The sequence below is a fragment of the Mustelus asterias genome, chromosome 9 (genome assembly GCF_964213995.1).
Source record: "Mustelus asterias chromosome 9, sMusAst1.hap1.1, whole genome shotgun sequence".
Taxonomy (NCBI): domain Eukaryota; kingdom Metazoa; phylum Chordata; class Chondrichthyes; order Carcharhiniformes; family Triakidae; genus Mustelus; species Mustelus asterias.
In genome coordinates, this window is record NC_135809.1 from 26923274 (window position 1) to 26944400 (window position 21127).

Here is a 21127-nt window from a genome sequence, read left to right on the forward strand (position 1 = left end):
TGATTGAATTTTTTGAGGAGGTAACTAAGTGTGTTGATGACGGTAGGGCAGTTGATGTCATATACATGGATTTTAGTAAGGCGTTTGATAAGGTCCCCCATGGTCGGCTTATGATGAAAGTAAGGAGGTGTGGGATAGAGGGAAAGTTGGCAGATTGGATAGGTAACTGACTATCTGATCGAAGACAGAGGGTGGTGGTGGATGGAAAATTTTCGGACTGGAGGCAGGTTGCTAGCGGAGTGCCACAGGGATCAGTGTTTGGTCCTCTGCTCTTTGTGATTTTTATTAATGACTTGGAGGAGGGGGCTGAAGGGTGGATCAGTAAATTTGCTGATGACACCAAGATTGGTGGAGTAGTGGATGAGGTGGAGGGCTGTTGTAGGCTGCAAAGAGACATAGATAGGATGCAAAGCTGGGCTGAAAAATGGCAAATGGAGTTTAACCCTGATAAATGTGAGGTGATTCATTTTGGTAGGACTAACTTAAGTGTGGATTACAGGGTCAAAGGTAGGGTTCTGAAGACTGTGGAGGAACAAAGAGATCTTGGGGTCCATATCCACAGATCTCTAAAGGTTGCCACTCAAGTGGATAGAGCTGCGAAGAAGGCTAGAGTGTGTTAGCTTTTATTAACAGGGGGTTGGAGTTTAAGAGCCGTGGGGTTATGCTGCAACTGGACAGGACCTTGGTGAGACCACATTTGGAATATTGTGTGCAGTTCTGGTCACCTCACTATAAGAAGGATGTGGAAGCACTGGAAAGAGTGCAGAGGAGATTTACCAGGATGCTGCCTGGTTTGGAGGGTAGGTCTTATGAGGAAAGGTTGAGGGAGCTAGGGCTGTTCTCTCTGGAGCGGAGGGGGCTGAGCGGAGACTTAATAGAGGTTTGTAAAATGATGAAGGGGATAGATAGAGTGAACGTTCAAAGACTATTTCCTTGGGTGGATGGAGCTATTAGAAGGGGGCATAACTATAGGGTTCATGGTGGGAGATATAGGAAGGATATCAGAGGTAGGTTCTTTACGCAGAGAGTGGTTGGGGTGTGGAATGGACTGCCTGCAGTGATAGTGGAGTCAGACACTTTAGGAACATTTAAGCGGTTATTGGATAGGCACATGGAGCACACCAGGATGATAGGGAGTGGGATAGCTTGACCTTAGTTTCAGATAAAGCTCGGCACAACATCATGGGCCGAAGGGCCTGTTCTGTGCTGTACTGTTCTATGTTCTAAGAATAGAAAAATTGCTACATGATTGTTTAACTAAAATAAATTCATCCCGTAAGTAAAATGTAAGTTATCCAAAGTCTATAATTATAGTTTTAATTAAATCTAGTGTGGCATTTTCATTCCATAAAGAGTAACTGTTTTAAGCTGTTATAAATCTCCATACATCAAACAAATGCATGAGCTTACATGGATTGAACCTTCAACATTTAAGTTCCATTAGTTCAATTTTAAAATTTTGAGGAAATTGCTGAGCATTCACTTTTTTACTATGATGACCAAACCCTGCGAAAATATTGGCAAGACAATATTTTAAATGGATCTCTAATTTTGCTGAACAATTGCAGTACTCTCTTCATAGCTTTTTTTTTACCTTTCAAGTTATAAGCCATATTTCAGTAATTGTTAGATTCTACATTTGATGCACCTACTTTCATAGTGTGTGATCATTTGGGGTTTCTCTTTACTTGCATTGCACTACCTAAGAATTGGAGTTCAAATGGTTTTTCCACTCATTAAATACATGGAAGAACGTCATTTTCATCCCTTTAGCGAAAAAGACCATGTGCCTTATGAAAAGTCACTAATAATTATTTTTAAAGATTAAACTCGGGGGTCAGAAAATGTAGACCCTGGGGTCATAATGCATAACTGATATAGTATAAATGAATTATTTGAGCTGTGATAGAAATTAATGTGTTTACATTCCATATAACACCACCCACTGTAGTACAAAGATAGTGAGAGCCAATTGGGATATTGGAAAATTTAAATCAAGTTACAAGTAGAATTTAAAAGATACTTTAGGTTCACTGTGATTTATTTCTTCAGTAAAGTGACTTGAGGGTGAAGTACAGAAGAGTTCCATATCCTTTGGGTCCAATTGCATAGTTTCATATATTTAGATCTTTTTTGTTTATTTAAGGTCCAGGTTCATGTAGTACTGAAACAGTACAAATGGAGTGTAGTAGGTGTTCAAACAAAAATCAAGTATAAGTTTACACTTATTGTGTCAAAAGTTATTTCCCATTTTGGGGCCTAAAAAATAATTGATTACTTTCACATTTTACTGTATAGATCAAAAAGGTTTTTACTCATCTTTGAAGTACTTTTTAGTGATGAATATGTATTGAGTTAATTACTTAACAGTTTTTCAAGGAGTGAGATGTTTGAAATGCTTTATTCATTTGAGATTTATCACCATGAAAGACTGCTAAATAATTCTTGATATTACTACTAACCTCTGATATGGTCACGCAGTCTAGTTCATTGCAGACCATGAACCAACATGAATGGGAAAACTATTAGACAAAGTCTCATTCTTCTGAAATTGAATGGAACTGGGGAAGGTACTGAATTGGCAGAAAATGACTTAAATCGTCCTAAGTTAGTATAGTTTGTTGTTTCAAAATAATCCACCCACTAATTTAACTAACATTCCACATTTATAGTATATTCTATTAAGAAGCCAACCACACAGTTAATATGTAACTACAGAACAATGATCTTTTATAATGTAAGAAAATGTTCCATATTGCTGAAGTTAATTGACAAATAATTGTAATGTCTATGTTATGTCAAAAACTTTGTTGGATTTAAAGTATGATTGACACAAATCAAGTGAGAAACTGATTTCTCGTGTCTCACAATGCGAGGTACTTCATGTATCTCTGATTTAGCATAAACACTTGTTAGCTAACAATTATATGACAGTCTGCTATGTTTTGCAAAATAACGGATGCATTTCAAGGTAAGGACATGAGATAATTACCGTGAATTACTGTAATTGAATATGTTATGTATGGTGCCACTTTGTTTATTAATCCAATGTACAACTTTAAAAAGTGTATGTTTTTCATTCTTAATCAAGTGTGGACTTATCTTTTGTTAGTTATGATGCCTGATTTCTCTTTACCTGTTTCACATGCTTTCGCAAGGATAAATCTATTTTAGAAACAACCAGTATTGATGACAAATTGCCCACCAAAAGCCCACAACCTGCAAATCAAACTCGTGAAGCAGTTTTGCTTTTGGATCAGAAAGCTGAAGAAGTCGACCTGAAAGAAGAGCCTGATTTTGATAGTAGTGAGAGTGCTTCTGAGGATATGGGATTAAATGAGGAGAGTGAATTGGCTTTGAAGAAACAATCTGCAACCATCGCAGTTGAAAAGGGAAAGAGGGAAACAGCATCACATCTAGAAACTCTCACAGTTGAACTGAAAGAAAGATTTGAAGAACTTCGACAGAGCAAGGATGGTGCAATTACTGTGGAATGCTCAGAAGACTCTGATGGAAAATACTCGAGCGATGAATCTAATAAAGAAATCGTAATTGCAGCCATCGAGAATAATGAAGATACTGTTTTAGAAGAGGATAGATATGATAAATATGACCGCAAAGTGCTTCATCTAATTCCAGAGCAACAGGAATTGGAAGATTTTAGCGCAGGAACAACAGATGCAAAACTTGAGCAGCAAACACTTCATAAAGTGCCTGAATCAAAACTAACAATAAATAATGATGAAAATAGCTTGGAGCATACGTGTGCACCTGAGGAAGTTAGTGAGTTAAAGGAGTTAAAGTGTGAGACAACTAAAGAAGACCATGTAACAAAATTGGAATCGTCTATTCTAAAGGAACAGAAAACTGATGTTGCTGGTTATGTTACTGATTTAGACTCTGATGCAGATAATGATTCTCTTAAATTGCACATTGGTACTGATAAAGTAAGTTCTGATAACAAGAATCCTAATTCTTCAGAAAAAATTCTGGAGCACAATACTGAATTGATGGAGTTTTCATCTACAAGAAGGGAAGGTATTGTGTCCAAGTGTATCCCTCACCCTGATGTAGGAAATCCGAAGGCACCAGTAGATGATTTGGAGTACCATCCAAGAAACCTCCAGTTGGACTCTGTAGCAGTTGCTAAACCTTACATGGATGAAGAACTGGAGGAAGATATGCAGCGATTTAAGAATGAGGTAGGAATGCTGAAAGTAGTATTCCTGGCTTTGGAGAAAAAGAAAGCGCAGCTGCAGAAAGAGGTAGACGTTTCCCTAATAATTCTCCATTATGTGTGCAAGTGCTCCTGTTTTGCCTGAAGTGTTTTCTTCGTTTCGACTACTTTGGAGGGAAGTAGTGTGCATGAAACTAATATTTTTAGTTTTTTAGATTATATAACTTTTCAGTATGTGTGTACAAGTTGCATATCAATTATGCTGAGAAAGAAAAGGACAGTTTTCAACAGTGCAAGTTTTCAATAGTTGAGCCAATGGTTGAGTTTCCATGAAACTGAATTACAGTAAAGAGAAAGCAGAGAAAAATATATAATTGACTTTATATTTACATGTTGCATGTCAACCATCTTTAGATTATCAATGTTAAATCTATTGATTCTAGATGGTAGTAACAGAACAATTGTTTCCATGCCAGCATTAAATAATTCTTTGCTAAAATTGAAATGCTGAACGATGCTCATCTATGTTATTACAAAAAGTCACTTCAGTGCTCTATTGCAGAAAAAAATTACTTAATATTTGTGCACATTTTGCTGATGTATGCCATTGTTAGTTTGCTAAAAGAAGTTTATTTGAAAATCTAATGAGTAATGATAGCTTGGCATGAAAATAAATTTACTGCAGTTCTGCGTGTGTGTGTGTGCGTGTATTTTTTAAATATGTTTCTACTTCATAACATTTGAGTGAACCCTGTTTGTGTACTCAGTGTTGCATCTTGCATATCTAAATGTTTTCAGCTTTGCAGTTATTTAACCTTTTCCATGTTCTCCCATGACAGAGGTTAATTGTTTTTTTTATACCATCATCAAACCCTTTCCTTCAGTCTAAATTAGGCATTCTGCCTTTCTAATTTGTCATTCGGTTGATGTTTTATTTTGTTTATACGCATGCCGAGCATCAAGTCATTTCAACCATGTGAAAATACAGATAATAGCTGGAATTTTACCGTCTTGCCCACCCCGGGAATCAGAGCGAGCGAGGGTGGACCATGGAAAGGTCTGTTGACCTTGGGCGGGTTTTTATGGTTTCGGGACGAGCGAGACTGTAAAATTCTGCCCATAGATACAAGTGTGAAAGCAACACTACGCAATGGTTGGTAAAGGCGTTATTTAAATACCTTCCCTCAAATTTGAATATTCCCTTATGCTGACGAAAAGGACAAAATGCGACCATCAAAAGATTAGACTAGAGCTTGTCACCTTGGGGAACCAATATTATACACACCAGCATTTTGGCTTGTTTTCCTGTATATTTCCACCCAGGTAATCTGGGAAGAATCAAATGAAATAGCATTAAAGAACAAAGAATTTTAAACAGGAGAGAACTATGGTCATATCTACTTTATGTCCGAGCATCTGTCCTGTACCAATCACTAATTGTTACAATCAATTTGCCCTGTGTAATTCCACTGATTCATTAAAGAATTTACATTCGGACTTAGGCTAATGAGTTTAATGGGTGTAACCTTACCCCAGCCAAAACTAGTAGAGTGTAAAACATATTCTGTGTTCATTTTGTCCCAGCAGAAACTCCTAAGTCTGTATTTTTTAAAAGACCTGAAATAGAATTTGAAATTAGTATTGGAATATAACATCGGAATATTTAACATGTATGTCTGAAATTGGAGCTGTTTGAGATTTATTTTTAAACAGGTTAATGACTTCATTAAAATAATGGAGAGGCAAAATTTCAGCTGAAAATGTTACAACAGTATTTCATTATGCAATTTCAAGGCAATTATCTTGTTTGTCCACATAATTCTGGAAAGTGTATTATAAAATACTGCTCCAGTGCATTGTAAAAATCTAATTGCAGAGGAGACTACTTTGAGTCTTACTGATGGATCTTTTTTCACATTTACATTCATAAAATAGAAATCCTTTGGGATAGTTGCTTGGACAGGATTTTTTAATGCATTAAAGCACTGGATGCAGGGCAGCAAAAAGGAAATGTATTTACTGTACACTCAACAAAGTGGAAAGTTAAGATTTCTATGAAGATGTTCTAGAGAGAATACCAATTGCACAATGTAGTAAATTTGTGGATCCAATCCTCAGTTGTAATCACTATTTATTCATTTGGGTGCAACAGTAGTATTGTTTCATCAATATTTTAAAGTTTTGGATGCTAAGTAAGACCTTGTTGATAATAAAACCCTATTTTATGTTTTCAGGTTGAAGAAAGAAAATCTACGAATTTTCAAAATGGAGAAAGAAATAGGCACACTGAATTAGGCATTTCTAAATCAGCAAGAAAAGATGAGGACAGTTTGTGTATAATGCAGAAACGAACACAAGAGCAATCTATCCAGCAACAAAATCATGAAAGATTAGTGTTGAAATTGGCTAAGGGACATGGAGATTCATCTAAACAGCTACAACCTAATGTAACCTCAAGGTTGGATAAAGATAAACGAAATAAAGGCAGGACAAAAAAACCTCTTTTCAAAGGGTGAGTTAATTGTTCTATATGATTTGATTGTTGGTAATTGTAAAAAGGGCCTTTTGCATTTCATAATGGTATTTAATACCAAAACATTGGAGAAAATATTGTGAATTATTTGACTGCTCATGGCGGCACGGTGGCACAGTGGTTAGCACTGCTGCCTCATAGCGCCGGAGACCCAGGTTCAATTCCAGCCTCGGTCACTGGCTGTGTGGAATTTGCACTTTCTCCCCCTGTCTGCGTGGGTTTCCTCCAGTTTCCTCCCACAGTCCAAAGATGTGAGGGTTAGGTTGATTGGCCATGCTAAATCAACCTTAGTGTCGGGGGATTAGCAGGGTAAATGTGTGGGGTTATGGGAATAGGGCCTGGGTAGGATTGCGGTCGGTAGGGACTCAATGGGCTAAATGGCCTCCTTCTGTACTGGAGGGATTCTATGATGATTCATTCTATGAATTTAAACTCACTATTTTGATAACTATTTATTCTTCATACCTATTTATTTTCTGTTTCAAACATTCCACTGATGCCATCTCGCAAAACTTGCGATTCTTCTAATTTAAATTTCTCTCTTAGAGTCCCAAATTGTGTTGCTCTTCCTGATTTATTTCAGAAAGACAATTTTACTGTATGAAACAGTGTGATTTTGATAGTAATTTTGTACTTTTGTGATGTAATGTACTATATAAAAAATAAGATATTTAAAGTTATAAGTCAAGAAGATCTTGCAGATCATGACTTTTATGTTTTTATTGCTTGATTCCTTATTGTAGTATTAAAGTGAATAGCACATACCATGTACCTTCATGCCCTGCCAAAGTTTACATGCTTGATAAGGGCATGTCTATGATATGGCCAGGTCAATCTTCACTTCATTGACTTTCAGATCAAAAAACTGGCTTTTAAATCTCTACAATGGGCACTAATAAGATAAAATAGTTTTTAAAGTTTGTGCATATTAGGAAAATAGTTATGTGTAGTAAGATATTTAGTAAAAATAAAGAACTCAAAATAGTGAGAAAGAAAATAGGCTGCGCAATAACAGCTTGATCAGAATGGAGGTTTAATTTTTTTTAAATTACTTTTGTGCTCAGAAAGATGAGATTTGTTTGTATTGGGGGATCGAACTCTTCCCCTGTTAGACAAGTGTGTGAACATCACATACTCGCAAATCAGGTGTACCACAGAAAGATGCAAAGTAAAGTCACCTGCACTGCCCTAGTATGCCTCCACCACAATGCTACTACACTAGTGATGTTGCGTTCCTTTTTTCAAACAAGCTATAGGAACACTAGTGCATTTGCTAAATAGTATTAAACTAGAAGTAGTATTGTAAAATAGAAGATACTGGAAACATAGTTAGTCGGTGTGTGGAGAGAAATGAACGTTTTGGGTGTAATTCTGTCGTATTTGTGACCTAAGCCCCCTCAGATGGACCTGGATAAAGACCACCCAAATTTGTCTTTCACCTTATCCTTCCCACCAATGGACAGAAGAGATTTTCATCCCACTAGGAATTCATGCCGCAGATGTGCCAGACAATCACCATCTCCAACAAAAGACAATCTCACTGTCAGCCCTTGCCATTTCACAGCATTTCCATTCATGACTCCCCCACTATCAATATCCTGGGGGTTACCACTGATCAGAAAATGAACTGGACCAATCATATAAATATTGTGGCTACAAGAACAGGGCTGGGAATCTTGTGATGAGTAACTCACCTCCTGACTCCCAAAACCTGTCCACCATCTATAAGGCACAAGCCAGGAGTGTGATGGAATACTTTCCACTTTGCTGGGTGAGTGCAGCTCCAACAACACTCAAGAAGCTTGATGCTATCGAGGCCAAAGCAGCCCACTCAATTGGCATCCCTTTCACAAACATTCACTCCCTCCATCACCAACAGTGACAGCGGTGTGCACTATCTACAAGATGCACTGCAGAAACTCACCGAGATTCCTTAGGCAGCACCTTCCAATTCCATGACCACTACCATCTAGAAGGCCAAGGGCAGTAAATGCATGGAAACACCATTTCCTGACCTGGAAGTATATCACCATTCCTTCACTGTTGTTGGGTCAAAATCCTGTAACTCCCTCCCTAACAGCACTGTACCTATACCACATGACTGCAACACTTCAAGAAGGTAGATCACCACCACCTCAAAGGCAAATAGGGATGGGCAATAAATGTTGGTCTCGCCAATGACGCCCATAATCCCATAAAATGATTTTAAAATAAAATTTTAAAAATTATGGTGGACTGGGTTTGAACTCGTGTGGAGCTCACTAAACTAATCAGCATCCCTCAAATTTAAAGTGCTTAATAGAGTTATTTGATGTCAGTAGCTTAATTACAGTAATGGTGTTTTTCAAATATTAATTCACTTGTCATCTGCAGCAGCCTTTAATATATTCCTACAGTAAGCAGTGATAAGTTTTTTGGGGGCGATTCTCCCAAAAAAATAATAAGTGCTGAATTTGCATGTAAACGGGATTAAATCACGCTGTTTTTTTCAGTGGGAGTTTAAAAATGAATCTCCCACACTCTGTGCACTGCAGAGTGCACTAGAGTAAATCTCACTGAAAATCAGTGGGCGGCGCCTATTGCCACTGGAGAGGCCGGCTGCATAGCACTGAGCGGGCCACTGCACATGCGCCAATATGTCTGTGCCGAGATTGGCGCATGCGCAGTGACCCCTATCTGCCGGCCTCCCAATCACTGGCGAGCCCCGCATCACCAGCCCTTCCACACCACCCCCCCTCCCAATGTCCGAGCACCACAATCCCAACCCCTCCCCTCTCTTCTGTCTGCAGAGTGGTAGCGGGACACACCCCGCCCCCCGCCCCACCGATAAATTAACGCAGCGGGATGGGAGAATCGCCCCCTATATGTCTGGATGTGTATGTTGAGTGTGATTCTGAGTGTGTGTCTCTGTAAACCCATCTATCTAATACATTTTCTAGCATGTAAGTTGAATATGGTGTCATTCTGTTTTGAATGTGTACCAGTTTTCTATTTATCAATTAACTACTTGTATATTCCCTTTCTGATTTTTTTTCAAAAATTGTTTTGGTATTTTTCTGCTTCTAAGTTGTTGTCTACACCCACTACATTCTCCTCCTCCTGCCATAATCAATTTTCCCTGAATAAATTGTGATGAAGAAACTTGCATAATTATGTGGGGTTAAAATAAAATTCTCAAAGATGCTGCTGCCATGACGGTTACCTGCTCACCTCAGTAATATAATCAATGTACAAAAATATTCAGACATTCACAGGAAACATCCAAAATATATCATCCCATCTTCTAGTTGTCCTGATGGCTCCCACGTTCACACCCTCCAGCTGTGCTGTTCATTCCACCCTGCCAGGCCTCATTGACGACTTAGACCTGGAAGTGTACTTACTTCCATTAGCAAAGATCACAATATCCACTCGCACTCCTGGCATTTTCTATTGATTATATAATATTTCAGAGGGCAGTAATATTTTTATATGCTCATACTTAACTAGAATAATTTTTGCAACTTTACTTAACTTCCCTGATTAGAAAAGGTCAGAATTTAATTGGGCTGTTGAAAATTGTAGCACGTTATGAAGTGAAATGTGACTGGTATGAATCATTCACAGTTCACATTTTTATTGCTTTTACATTTTTTTATTTTACAAAACGTTTTAATTTGCATTGCCTTGATTAATTTTTGAGAATGACTTACTATCTAAACAGGTTAAATTTTGTTATCCAAATGTAATGTTTCAAAAACTCATACATCATTCAAAAAGTATACCTACCCAAGATGTCAGGCTGCTGGTGCATCAGCAGATTGCCTTAATTGTGTACAAGCTTTAAAGTACAAGCTACCCCTCTCAGCTTGATCCTTATTAATCCATGCGCAACAGCATGGAGATCCATTTGAGTATATATACGAGTTAAACATTTTTATTTAAAGGACTGTCTTGGGCACAGATGAGGAGAATTATGAAAGTCATCAACGTAATCAGCCAAAGCAAGCTGATCAAGATTTGAAAAACATTGAGTTGAAAAGCATTGAGAGACTGGTCAGACTACAACAGATTTCAACAATGAATGGGGATGCCTTATCTGCCTTTGATGACAGTACAACAAGTGAGATGTCTCAAGATGATGTGAGGTACTTAACGTTTATACTCTATGTGTTGATATTGACAAGCAGGGCACTCTTGGGCTGTACATTCTATGTTTTGCTAATTTTAGCAAAGAACTAGGCAAAAATACAACTGGTGCAACATGTAGTAACAAATTTTGTTCATGTGTACCCCATCTGGAAGATTCTTACCTCTCCAAAAGAGTTGCTGAGATCCTTTCTTCTGCTGATTGTTAATTGTTAATCATGGAGCCTCATATGCAATTGCACAATGCAAAATTTCAGACCTGTTTTAATCAGGGAAAATCTTGAGCCATCAACAAAACTGTTGTAGAGGTGAATGGCACAAGTCCATTTTCTACACTATGACGTAGATGCGGTAACTCCTCTCTGGGCAGGGCTCAGCATGGAGATAACAACTGAAGTGTGTTACCTACACTTATGACAGTCTGTCAGTCATCCACTGGATTACCAATGGCATTAAAGATCATCGCTATACTTTTACGGTACAGCATGTAGCAAGAGATGGTTCCTTTGCCACCACCAGAAACAAATCATAGAATTGTTGAATGATGTAGCCATTCAACCAATCAAACCTGTGTATGCTTGTTGAAGTTAGCCCAAATAGTTCTGCTCCCCTTCTCTTTTCCCTGAACTCTGCAAATGTTTCTTTCTTAAATAGATATCCAATTCCATTCTGAAAGTTACTATTGAATCTGCTTATACTATTTAGCTGTAACTTCCAACTCCTCATAAATCACAGGATAAAGAAAATTTCTGCTCATTTCCCCTCGGGTTCCTTGGTGCACTCTGTGCCACTAATTATCAACAATCTTGTTTGTTTCTAAGATGTGTGTACTAGGACCACTAGGTCTTTGCACCCTGTTTAAAACTGCATCTTTATTTTATTATTATTTCCCCTCATTCTTCCATCAAAATAAATAATTTTACACTTCCTTGCATTAAATTTCATCTGCCATGTGTCTCCTATGTCACCTGCCTGTCTTTCTCTTCCTGAAGTTTAATCTGAAATTCTACTGCAAAATATATATCATAAAAAGAGCAGTGGTTTTAAAATCAAACTCTTGGGGTATACCAAACTTCCCTCTCGCTTGAAAAACACTCATTCACCACTTCTTTAATCCCATGGGTTTAGATTTAATATATGCCAATTGTGCCTGTTAAAAAGAAGGATAGGAAGGGTAGGATTCGAGAACCGTGGATAACCAGGGAAATTGAGGGACTGGTCAAAAAGAAAAGAGAGGCGTATGGTAGGTCCAGGCAGCTAAAAACGGAGGGAGCTCTGGAGGAGTACAAAGAAAGTAGGAAAGAACTCAAACAGGGAATTAGAAGGGCAAAAAGGGGTCACGAAATGTCCTTGGCAGACAGGATTAAGGAGAATCCCAAGGCATTTTATTCATACGTTAGGAACAAAAGGGTTGTCAGGGAAAAAATCGGACCTCTCAGGGACAAAAGTGGGGAATTATGCTTGGAGCCCAAAGAAGTAGGGGAGATCCTAAATGAATACTTTGCATCGGTATTCACAAAGGAGAGGGATGTGTTGACTGGGAGTGTCTCGGAGGGGAGTGTTGAACCGTTGGAGAAAATCTCCATTACAAAGGAGGAAGTGTCAGGTTTGTTAGAGAAGTTAAAGACTGACAAATCCCCAGGGCCTGATGGAATCTATCCAAGGCTGCTCAGGGAGACGAGAGATGAAATCGCTGGGCCTCTGACGCAAATCTTTGTCTCGTCACTGGACGCAGGTGAGGTCCCAGAGGATTGGAGGATAGCTAATGTGGTCCCGTTATTTAAGAAGGGTAGGAAGGATAACCCGGGTAATTATAGGCCGGTGAGCTTGACGTCCGTGGTGGGGAAGTTGTTGGAGAAGATTCTTAGAGATAGGATGGATGCGCATTTAGAAAGGAATAAACTCATTAACGATAGTCAGCATGGTTTTGTGAGAGGGAGGTCATGCCTCACTAACCTGGTGGAGTTTTTTGAAGAAGTGACCAGAATGGTTGACGAGGGAAGGGCCGTGGATGTCGTCTATATGGACTTTAGTAAAGCGTTTGACCAAGTCCCTCATGGTAGGCTGGTGAAAAAGGTTGGATCTCATGGGATAAAGGGGGAGGTGGCTAGATGGGTGGAGAACTGGCTTGGTCACAGAAGACAGAGGGTGGTAGTGGAAGGGTCTTTTTCCGGCTGGAGGCCTGTGACTAGTGGTGTTCCGCAGGGCTCTGTATTGGGACCTCTGCTGTTTGTGATTTATATAAATGATCTGGAAGAAGGTGTAACTGGGGTGATCAGTAAGTTTGCGGACGACACGAAAATGGCTGGACTTGCAGATAGTGAGGAGCATTGTCAGAAGCTACAGAAGGATATAGATAGGCTGGAAATTTGGGCAAAGAAATGGCAGATGGAGTTCAATCCTGATAAATGCGAAGTGATGCATTTTGGTAGAAATAATGTAGGGAGGAGCTATATGATAAATGGCAGAACCATAAAGGGTGTAGATACGCAGAGGGACCTGGGTGTGCAAGTCCACAGATCCTTGAAAGTGACGTCACAGGTGGAGAAGGCGGTGAAGAAGGCATATGGCATGCTTGCCTTTATAGGACGGGGCATAGAGTATAAAAGTTGGGGTCTGATGTTGCAGATGTATAGAACGTTGGTTCGGCCGCATCTGGAATACTGCGTCCAGTTCTGGTCACCACACTACCAGAAGGACGTGGAGGCTTTGGAGAGAGTACAGAGGAGGTTTACCAGGATGTTACCTGGTATGGATGGGCTTAGTTATGAGGAGAGATTGGGTAAACTGGGGTTGTTCTCCCTGGAAAGACGGAGGATGAGGGGAGACTTAATAGAGGTGTATAAAATTATGAAAGGCATAGATAGGGTGAACGGTGGGAAGCTTTTCCCCAGGTCGGTGGTGACGTTCATGAGGAGTCATAGGTTCAAGGTGAAGGGGGGGAGGTTTAACACAGATATCAGACGGACATATTTTACACAGAGGGTGGTGGGGGCCTGGAATGCGCTGCCAGGCAAGGTGGTGGAGGTGGACACACTGGGAACGTTTAAGACTTATCTAGACAGCCATATGAACGGAGTGGGAATGGAGGGATACAAAAGAATGGTCTAGTTTGGACCAGGGAGCGGTGCGGGCTTGGAGGGCCGAAGGGCCTGTTCCTGTGCTGTATTGTTCTTTGTTCTTTGTTTGTTTGCCTATCCCAGGAATTTTGCATGGTAATGGAATTCTGTGACAATCTAATGTGTCGTAGTCCTTTGGACCAAAAGATGAATGGATGATTTGTTCCTTGGGAATATGGCCTTAATTTTGCAATAATGTTTGATTGAACCGTCGGCATGCTGAAAGCTCAATATTATGATGGTCTTGTTGCTGTGGACCTGTTGCTTTTTGAAACAGTGCCTATTTTCATGCCATTCCACCCACTGGCTCTCCACTTATCATTCCTACTGGTTACATATAATGGGGATGATTTTGTGCCTGCCACAATCGTAAATGGCGACGCGAGTGCAAAATCATGCCAGAGTCAAAAAATGAGTTTTTGCTGACGACATCTCGGTTCCCGATTTTCCCAACCCCTTGCTGGTAACTAACGAGTTTCCTGCCCACAAAGGGTGGGACCTCATTTAAATACATTTGATTACATTTTAGTATTATTAACAGGCCTCCCTGCCACATGATCCCCTCTCCCTCTGAATATTTAAACCTCGCTGACGTGACGGTATTTAAAGATGGGATTCAGTCGAGTGGATCCTCCCGGGGGTGCCGAAGTAAATATAGCCCCTGGGGGGAAGGGGCATGCCTGGCAGTGCACTGGCACTGCCCGTGGGGTGGTGGGTGTGAGGGGGAGAACCCCCAATAAAGCTGTGTTGGGGGGAGGCTCCTCCATGACTGTGAAGGTTTGGAGGAGTTTAATTGCAGTGCTGATTGTGGTGCCCTTTAAAGATGGCGCCCCGATCTCTCTCTGGAGCTGGTCTTGCTGGATCTATCAGACCCCGCCAGATTAATGGCACAAACCATGACCCCAGATTTCTTTTGCTCAGAGTGGCTGAAAATCTGGTCTGAAAATTTGGTTGTTCACCTGAAGAGATGCACACTGATTTTCAGTCAGAACCTGACACACTGACAAATTACGGGAAAGCCTTGCCCAGTGTTCTTTCTAAACCATGCAGCTCTGTGGCAACCCAAATGTCCACACACAGATCCACCTCTTTTAAGTCACCGCATATGGGAGGATATGCAAAATTTTAAAGAAACCACTCATTTAAATAAGTTACCAGAACACCAAAAAAACTAGATGGTAAGATGGTTACATCCTCAAGATTTGTCAAATGTAATTTTGCTTTTTTAAAGCTGTTGACTTTGATTGATCATATTATGAATTTCTAAGTGCCCTGTTCTCATGCCACTAATAATAAATTGAGGCATTTTGCCTACTCCTCATGTGAGACTAACTGCCCTATAGTTCCTTGCTTTCTCTCTTTTTATTAAGCAGTGAGGTTATCTTACAAACTTTGGGAATCATTCTCAAATCCAAGAAATTCTGGCAGATCAAAACCATTGCAAATATTATCTCTGGAGCTATCTCTGTTAAACTCCACAAAAGCAGGTAGTCTGCTTTGGGGAGTTGTCGCCATTTACTTCCATTAATTTCTCCAGTACCTTTTTTTTACTCATACTGATTTCTTTAAGTTCCTCATTCTCGCTGGACACCTGGTCTTCCGTTATTTCCAGAATATTTTGTGAAGACAGATACAAAGTATTTGTTTAATGTCTTTGCTATTTCCATATTTATTCCCTATTATGACTTCACTTTTCTCTGCCTGTAATCAATCTAATCTATTTCACTCATCTCTTCATATTTACATATCTGTAGAATCCATTTTTGTCTCTTGTTAGTCTGCTCTTATAGTCCCTTTTCTCTTTCCTTATCACTTTTTTGATCCTTCTTTGTTGAATTATTAAAATCCTTTTTATTAGTTTAAAAAAAAGTACTGCAAATTGGTTTGCATTGTGACATTCTTAGTAGACCATTAGTAAGGATCAGCAGTCAACTGTTCTGTCCATGCAGTTGGTCATTATTTGTGTAGACGTAGACATCAGCACGAAGGCTTGAAACATCCGGCCACTCGTATTAGAGACTGACTCTTCCAATCTTTCGTCAATGGTGTGAAGTGTGGCTGGGAATGTTCAGAGCATTTCCTGTATTTTCCATTGTTGCTCCAAAATTATAATCTCATCGATAATCCCCAAGATTCAGTATCTGCACTCAACCAGCAAGAGCTTAGAGACTCCTGTATCCTTCAAAGGGGCCTCTCCACTGCTGTCTCTTTCTCCACCACCAATAGTGCTCACTTTGATATATGAAACATCATGTGAGAATCCAGCGACCTGTGTCACCACTCCTACCAAGGCATATATATCTGAGCTTGCGGACGGACTGAATGAGGCCATGATGGTGCATCCTTCGAAAAACTGATCTTCTCCGAGGAATCTTTGCCCCATTCCTGCAAAACCACCAACAAGACACTTGAAGGGCCCATGGAAATGAAATAATGAATTACAACTGTCAAGCTAAGAAAGTGTTGTCATCATTATACATGCTGTCATAATTGCCATCAAGCCAATATTAGTGAGTGTCGTATGCTCTGTGGTTATGTGATATTTAGTTTGTCATCAGGTAGCTGACACACTCCAATCTTTCCATCTCCCATGGCTAGGTATGTCAAGGCTTTACTTGGCTCTAGCACCTCTGCAAGTGTCAGTATGGAGATGGTGTAAGGCCACTTCCTGGTCTCTTTCTCTCACTCTCTAGTGTTCTGTGCAAATAGAAGAGACTGACTGAGAGAAATGAAATGTGTTGAGTGGGTGCCAAAAGAGAAAATGCTGGAAAATCTCAGCAGGTCTGGCAGCATCTGTAAGGAGAGAAAAGAGCTGACGTTTCGAGTCCAGACGACCCTTTGTCAAAGCTGGTTTACAGATGCTGCCAGACCTGCTGAGATTTTTCAGCATTTTCTCTTTTGGTATCAGATTCCAGCATCCGCAGTAATTTGCTTTTATCCAGTGTTGAGTGGGTGGATGGATAACACTTGTGGATCGCACCGAGGGTTATGTGTGACAGTGCATTAGGTTGAGACTGAGTGTCAATAGTGGATGGCTAGATTGGAATGTAAGAAGGTGCAAACAGAGAGGGATGAGTGCCAAATGATGGACAGGAATAAGCATCAGAGGTAGGGTTGAGCAGATTTGGGGTCGATGCACATCGAGATGTTTTTGAATGTACCATACCACCACTTTTTACCCTGATTAGACCATTAAACCTCTTCCTGCACCATATCTGGGGCTGTGACGCCACAATCTGACCAACCTTTTCATTGATTTCCAACTACACCACCTTGTTTTCTGGAGCAGGCTTCTTCCTCCTAACAGCAGGTAACAGAATCTCCCTGCGGGCCCTAACAATCCACAGGATCATCTCGAGGAAGCATGGTACTGCCTCGCAATGCTGAGATTCCTTTTCTGCAGCTTTTTGCTTTTTTTAAACACTTGTACAGTGCTTCAAGTTTAAATCCTAAAAGTTCCTTTGAAATAGTTGAGCTGAAATAAACTGATGTGGGTTGATATCACACCCTTCTAAACGACTTGGTCGGAAAACTGGAAAGGCAGATGCAAATACAGTAACTAATTTCTTAAAAATCACTGAAGCTTCTAGTTTCATCAGGTACTGCCAGGAATCCCACTGCCTGAAGTTGAAATCCACCACTTGCAAACATGCCATCCAGACTCAAGATCATTGATCATAGAGTCATACAGTACAGAAGAGACCTTTCAGCCCATTGAGTCTACACCTATAAAACTACACTAAATCTACACTAATCCCACTTTCCAGCACTTGGCCCATAGCCTTGAATATTGTGACATTTCAGTGCTCATCCACACACTTTTTAACGGTTGTGAGGTTTCCCACCTCCGACACCCTCCCAGGCATTGCATTTCAAACTCCCACCACCCTCTGGGTGATAAATGTTTTCCTCAGATCTCCTCTAAACCTCTAGCCCCTCACCTTAAAATTATGCCTCTTCGTTATTGACCCTCCAGCTAAGGGGATTGCCTCTATATAGTATTAGAACTTCTGGTACAAGACACCTCCCATTTTTGCTTTTAAACCTAATAATGGAGATTAATGCAAGGTAACTTGGGCCATGAAAATTGTTTTCTGCAACTGTTCACTCTCCTATCATGGTATGCATAGGCTAATTTGTGTAATTCAGTTATTTTTATTTGCAAATACTCACTTGGCCCATTTCTTTTTATATTTCTTTGTGTCAGTAACTTTGTTTTGTGCATATATTTCCATCATGTGTGTCTTCTACTGATTCTTCATAATGTCCAGACCTGATACTCGTGCTTTTCCTTAATTGTCATAAGTTTGTGTATTTTATAAAGCATTTTTTCAGCAATTAATGTAAATGGACTTTGCATTCTGATTCAGAAGGTGTAGTTTTCCAATAATTTTACGCAATGTTACTCTCAAAACTAGCATTATGCTACATCCAGAAATCAGCTTATTGATGCCTCAACTGCTTCCCTGCCCAGTGAAGCAGTTGAGACTACCTCATTGAATGTTTTTGAGGCAAGGATAGACAAATTTTTGACCAGTAAAGGAATTAAGGATTATGGCGAGTGGGTTGGTGAATGGAGCTGAGTCACAAAAAAATCAGCCATGATCTTATTGAATTGCGGAGCAGGCTCGAGGGACCAGATGGCCTACTCCTGCTCCTAGTTCTTATGTTGTTATGTTCTTATGAAACTTTGAATATTCATATGTTTTGCATGCTGTTCTAGTCAGTAGACACTAACACATACACTAGAACTGTGTCAACAATGAGGGCATTTATTTATAATCAGAAAAATTAAGCTCCGAAGAATTTAGGCAGACACTCGTCAGTGCAATATTAAATTTAACCATACAAACAGTGCTATACCTTTTAAGGTAAGGTGCATTACAAATATAAGGAAAATGAATACCAAACCAATAAAGGAGATCTAGGAAGCTGAACTAAAGCTTAGTCAAACACACTTTTAAGAAACGTCTTAAATGAGGGAAGAAAAGTGAAGAAGTAGAGCGGTTTCGGGAAGTAATCCTAAAGAGTAACCATGATAGCTGAGAGAACTGCTACCAGTGGTGAGGTGAAGAAAGGATATTAGGAAGAAGATTGCATTGTACATGGAAGGGGGAGGAATTGAAAGGCTGGTGAAGGACAATGGCAGGGAGAGGCAAAGGGGACATGGAGATACTTAAATAGAAGAGTATGAAGAACATAAGAGGCCTATATCCATGCTAAAGTGTTGCCCCCAACCCAATGAGCTTTAACTTTTTCAACAAACTTTTAGAAACATAGAAAAACTACAGCACAAACAGGCCCTTCGGCCCACAAGTTGTGCCGAACACATCCCTACCTTCTAGACCTACCTATAACCCTCCATCCTATTACGCTCCATGTACTCATCCAGGAGTCTCTTAAAAGACCCTATTGAGTTCGCCTCCACCACCACTGACGGCAGCCGATTCCACTCACCCACCACCCTCTGTGTGAAAAACTTACCCCTAACATTTCCCCTGTACCTACCCCCCAGCACCCTAAACCTGTGTCCTCTCGTAGCAGACATTTCCACCCTGGGAAAAAGCCTCTGAGAGTCCACCCGATCTATGCCTCTCAACATCTTATACACCTCTATTAGGTCTCCTCTCATCCTTCATCTCTCCAAGGAGAAAAGACCGAGCTCCCTCAGCCTATCCTCATAAGGCATGCCACTCAATCCAGGCAACATCCTTGTAAATCTCCTCTGCACCCTTTCAATCTTTTCCACATCCTTCCGATAGTGAGGCGACCAGAACTGAGCACAGTACTCCAAGTGGGGTCTGACGAGGGTCTTATATAGCTGCATCATTATCCCCGGACTCCTAAACTCAATCCCTCGATTGATAAAGGCCAGCACACCATACGCCTTCTTTACCGCCTCCTCCACCTGTGGGGCCGATTTCAGAGTCCTATGGACCCGGACCCCAAGGTCCTTCTGATCCTCTACAGTACTAAGAGTCTTTCCCTTTATATTGTACTCCTTCATCCCATTTGACCTACCAAAATGGACCATGACACATTTATCTGGGTTGAAATCCATCTGCCACTTGTCCACCCAGTCTTGCATCCTATCTATGTCCCTCTGTAACTTCTGACATCCCTCCAGACTATCCACAACCCCACCAACCTTGGTGTCGTCGGCAAACTTACCAACCCATCCCTCCGCTTCCTCATCCAGGTCATTTATGAAAATGATAAACAGCAAGGGTCCCAGAACAGATCCCTGGGGCACGGTAGCACAGTGGTTAGCACTGCTGCTTCACAGCTCCAGGGTCCTGGGTTCGATTCCGGGCTCGGGTCACTGTCTGTGTGGAGTTTGCACATTCTCCTCGTGTCTGCGTGGGTTTCCTCCGGGTGCTCCGGTTTCCTCCCACAGTCCAAAGATGTGCAGGTTAGGTTGATTGGCCAGGTTAAAAAAAAAATTGTCCCTGAGATGTGTAGTTAGAGGGATTAGCGGGTAAATATGTGGGGGTAGGGCCTGGGTGGGATTGTGGTCGGTGCAGACTCGATGGGCTGAATGGCCTCCTTCTGCACTGTAGGGTTTCTATGTTCTTTCTATGTTCACACCAGTGGTGACTGACCTCCATTTAGAAAAAGACCCATCTATACCCACTCTCTGCCTCCTTTGGGCAAGCCAGTTCTGGATCCACCAGGCAGCAGCCCCTTGGATCCCATGCCCTCTCACTTTTTCTAGAAGCGTTGCATGGGGGACCTTATCGAACACCTTGCTAAAATCCATATAAACCACATCTACTGCCTTCCCTTCGTCAATGTGTTTAGTCACATTTTCGAAGAACTCCACCAGGCTCGTAAGGCATGATCTGCCCTTGACAAAGCCATGCTGAGTATTCTTGAGCATACTAAATCTCTCTAAATGCTCATACATCCTGTCCCTCAGAATCTTCTCCATCTGTTTACCAACCACTGAGGTTAGACTCACCGGTCGGTAATTACCTGGGCTATCCCTATTCCCCTTCTTGAAAATAGGAACCACATCCGCAATCCTCCGGCACCTCTCCCGTCTCCATCGACGACGCAAAGATCATCGCCAGAGGCTCTGCAATCTCTTCCCTCGCCTCCCACAGTAACCTGGGGTACATCCCCATCCGGACGTTTTGTGTGGCATCTTTTCAAATGCTCTTTGGAAAT

The 21127-nt window shown here is 40.7% G+C and overlaps 1 protein-coding gene across 9 annotated transcripts in view; it reads left to right on the plus strand.

Annotated features, from left to right (window-relative positions):
- The window catches only part of ankrd26 (ankyrin repeat domain 26), a 135020-nt gene that overhangs the window by 59821 nt on the left and 54072 nt on the right, over positions 1-21127 (plus strand). For 6 of the 9 annotated variants that reach the window (XM_078219849.1, XM_078219850.1, XM_078219851.1 and 3 more), the window contains 3 exons: positions 3159-4265; positions 6412-6689; positions 10637-10837. In XM_078219849.1, the coding sequence (XP_078075975.1) occupies positions 3159-4265; positions 6412-6689; positions 10637-10837 (1586 nt within the window). The remainder of the gene's footprint in view (positions 1-3158; positions 4266-6411; positions 6690-10636; positions 10838-21127) is intronic. The other 3 variants (XM_078219858.1, XM_078219857.1, XM_078219856.1) reach the window with 2 other exon arrangements.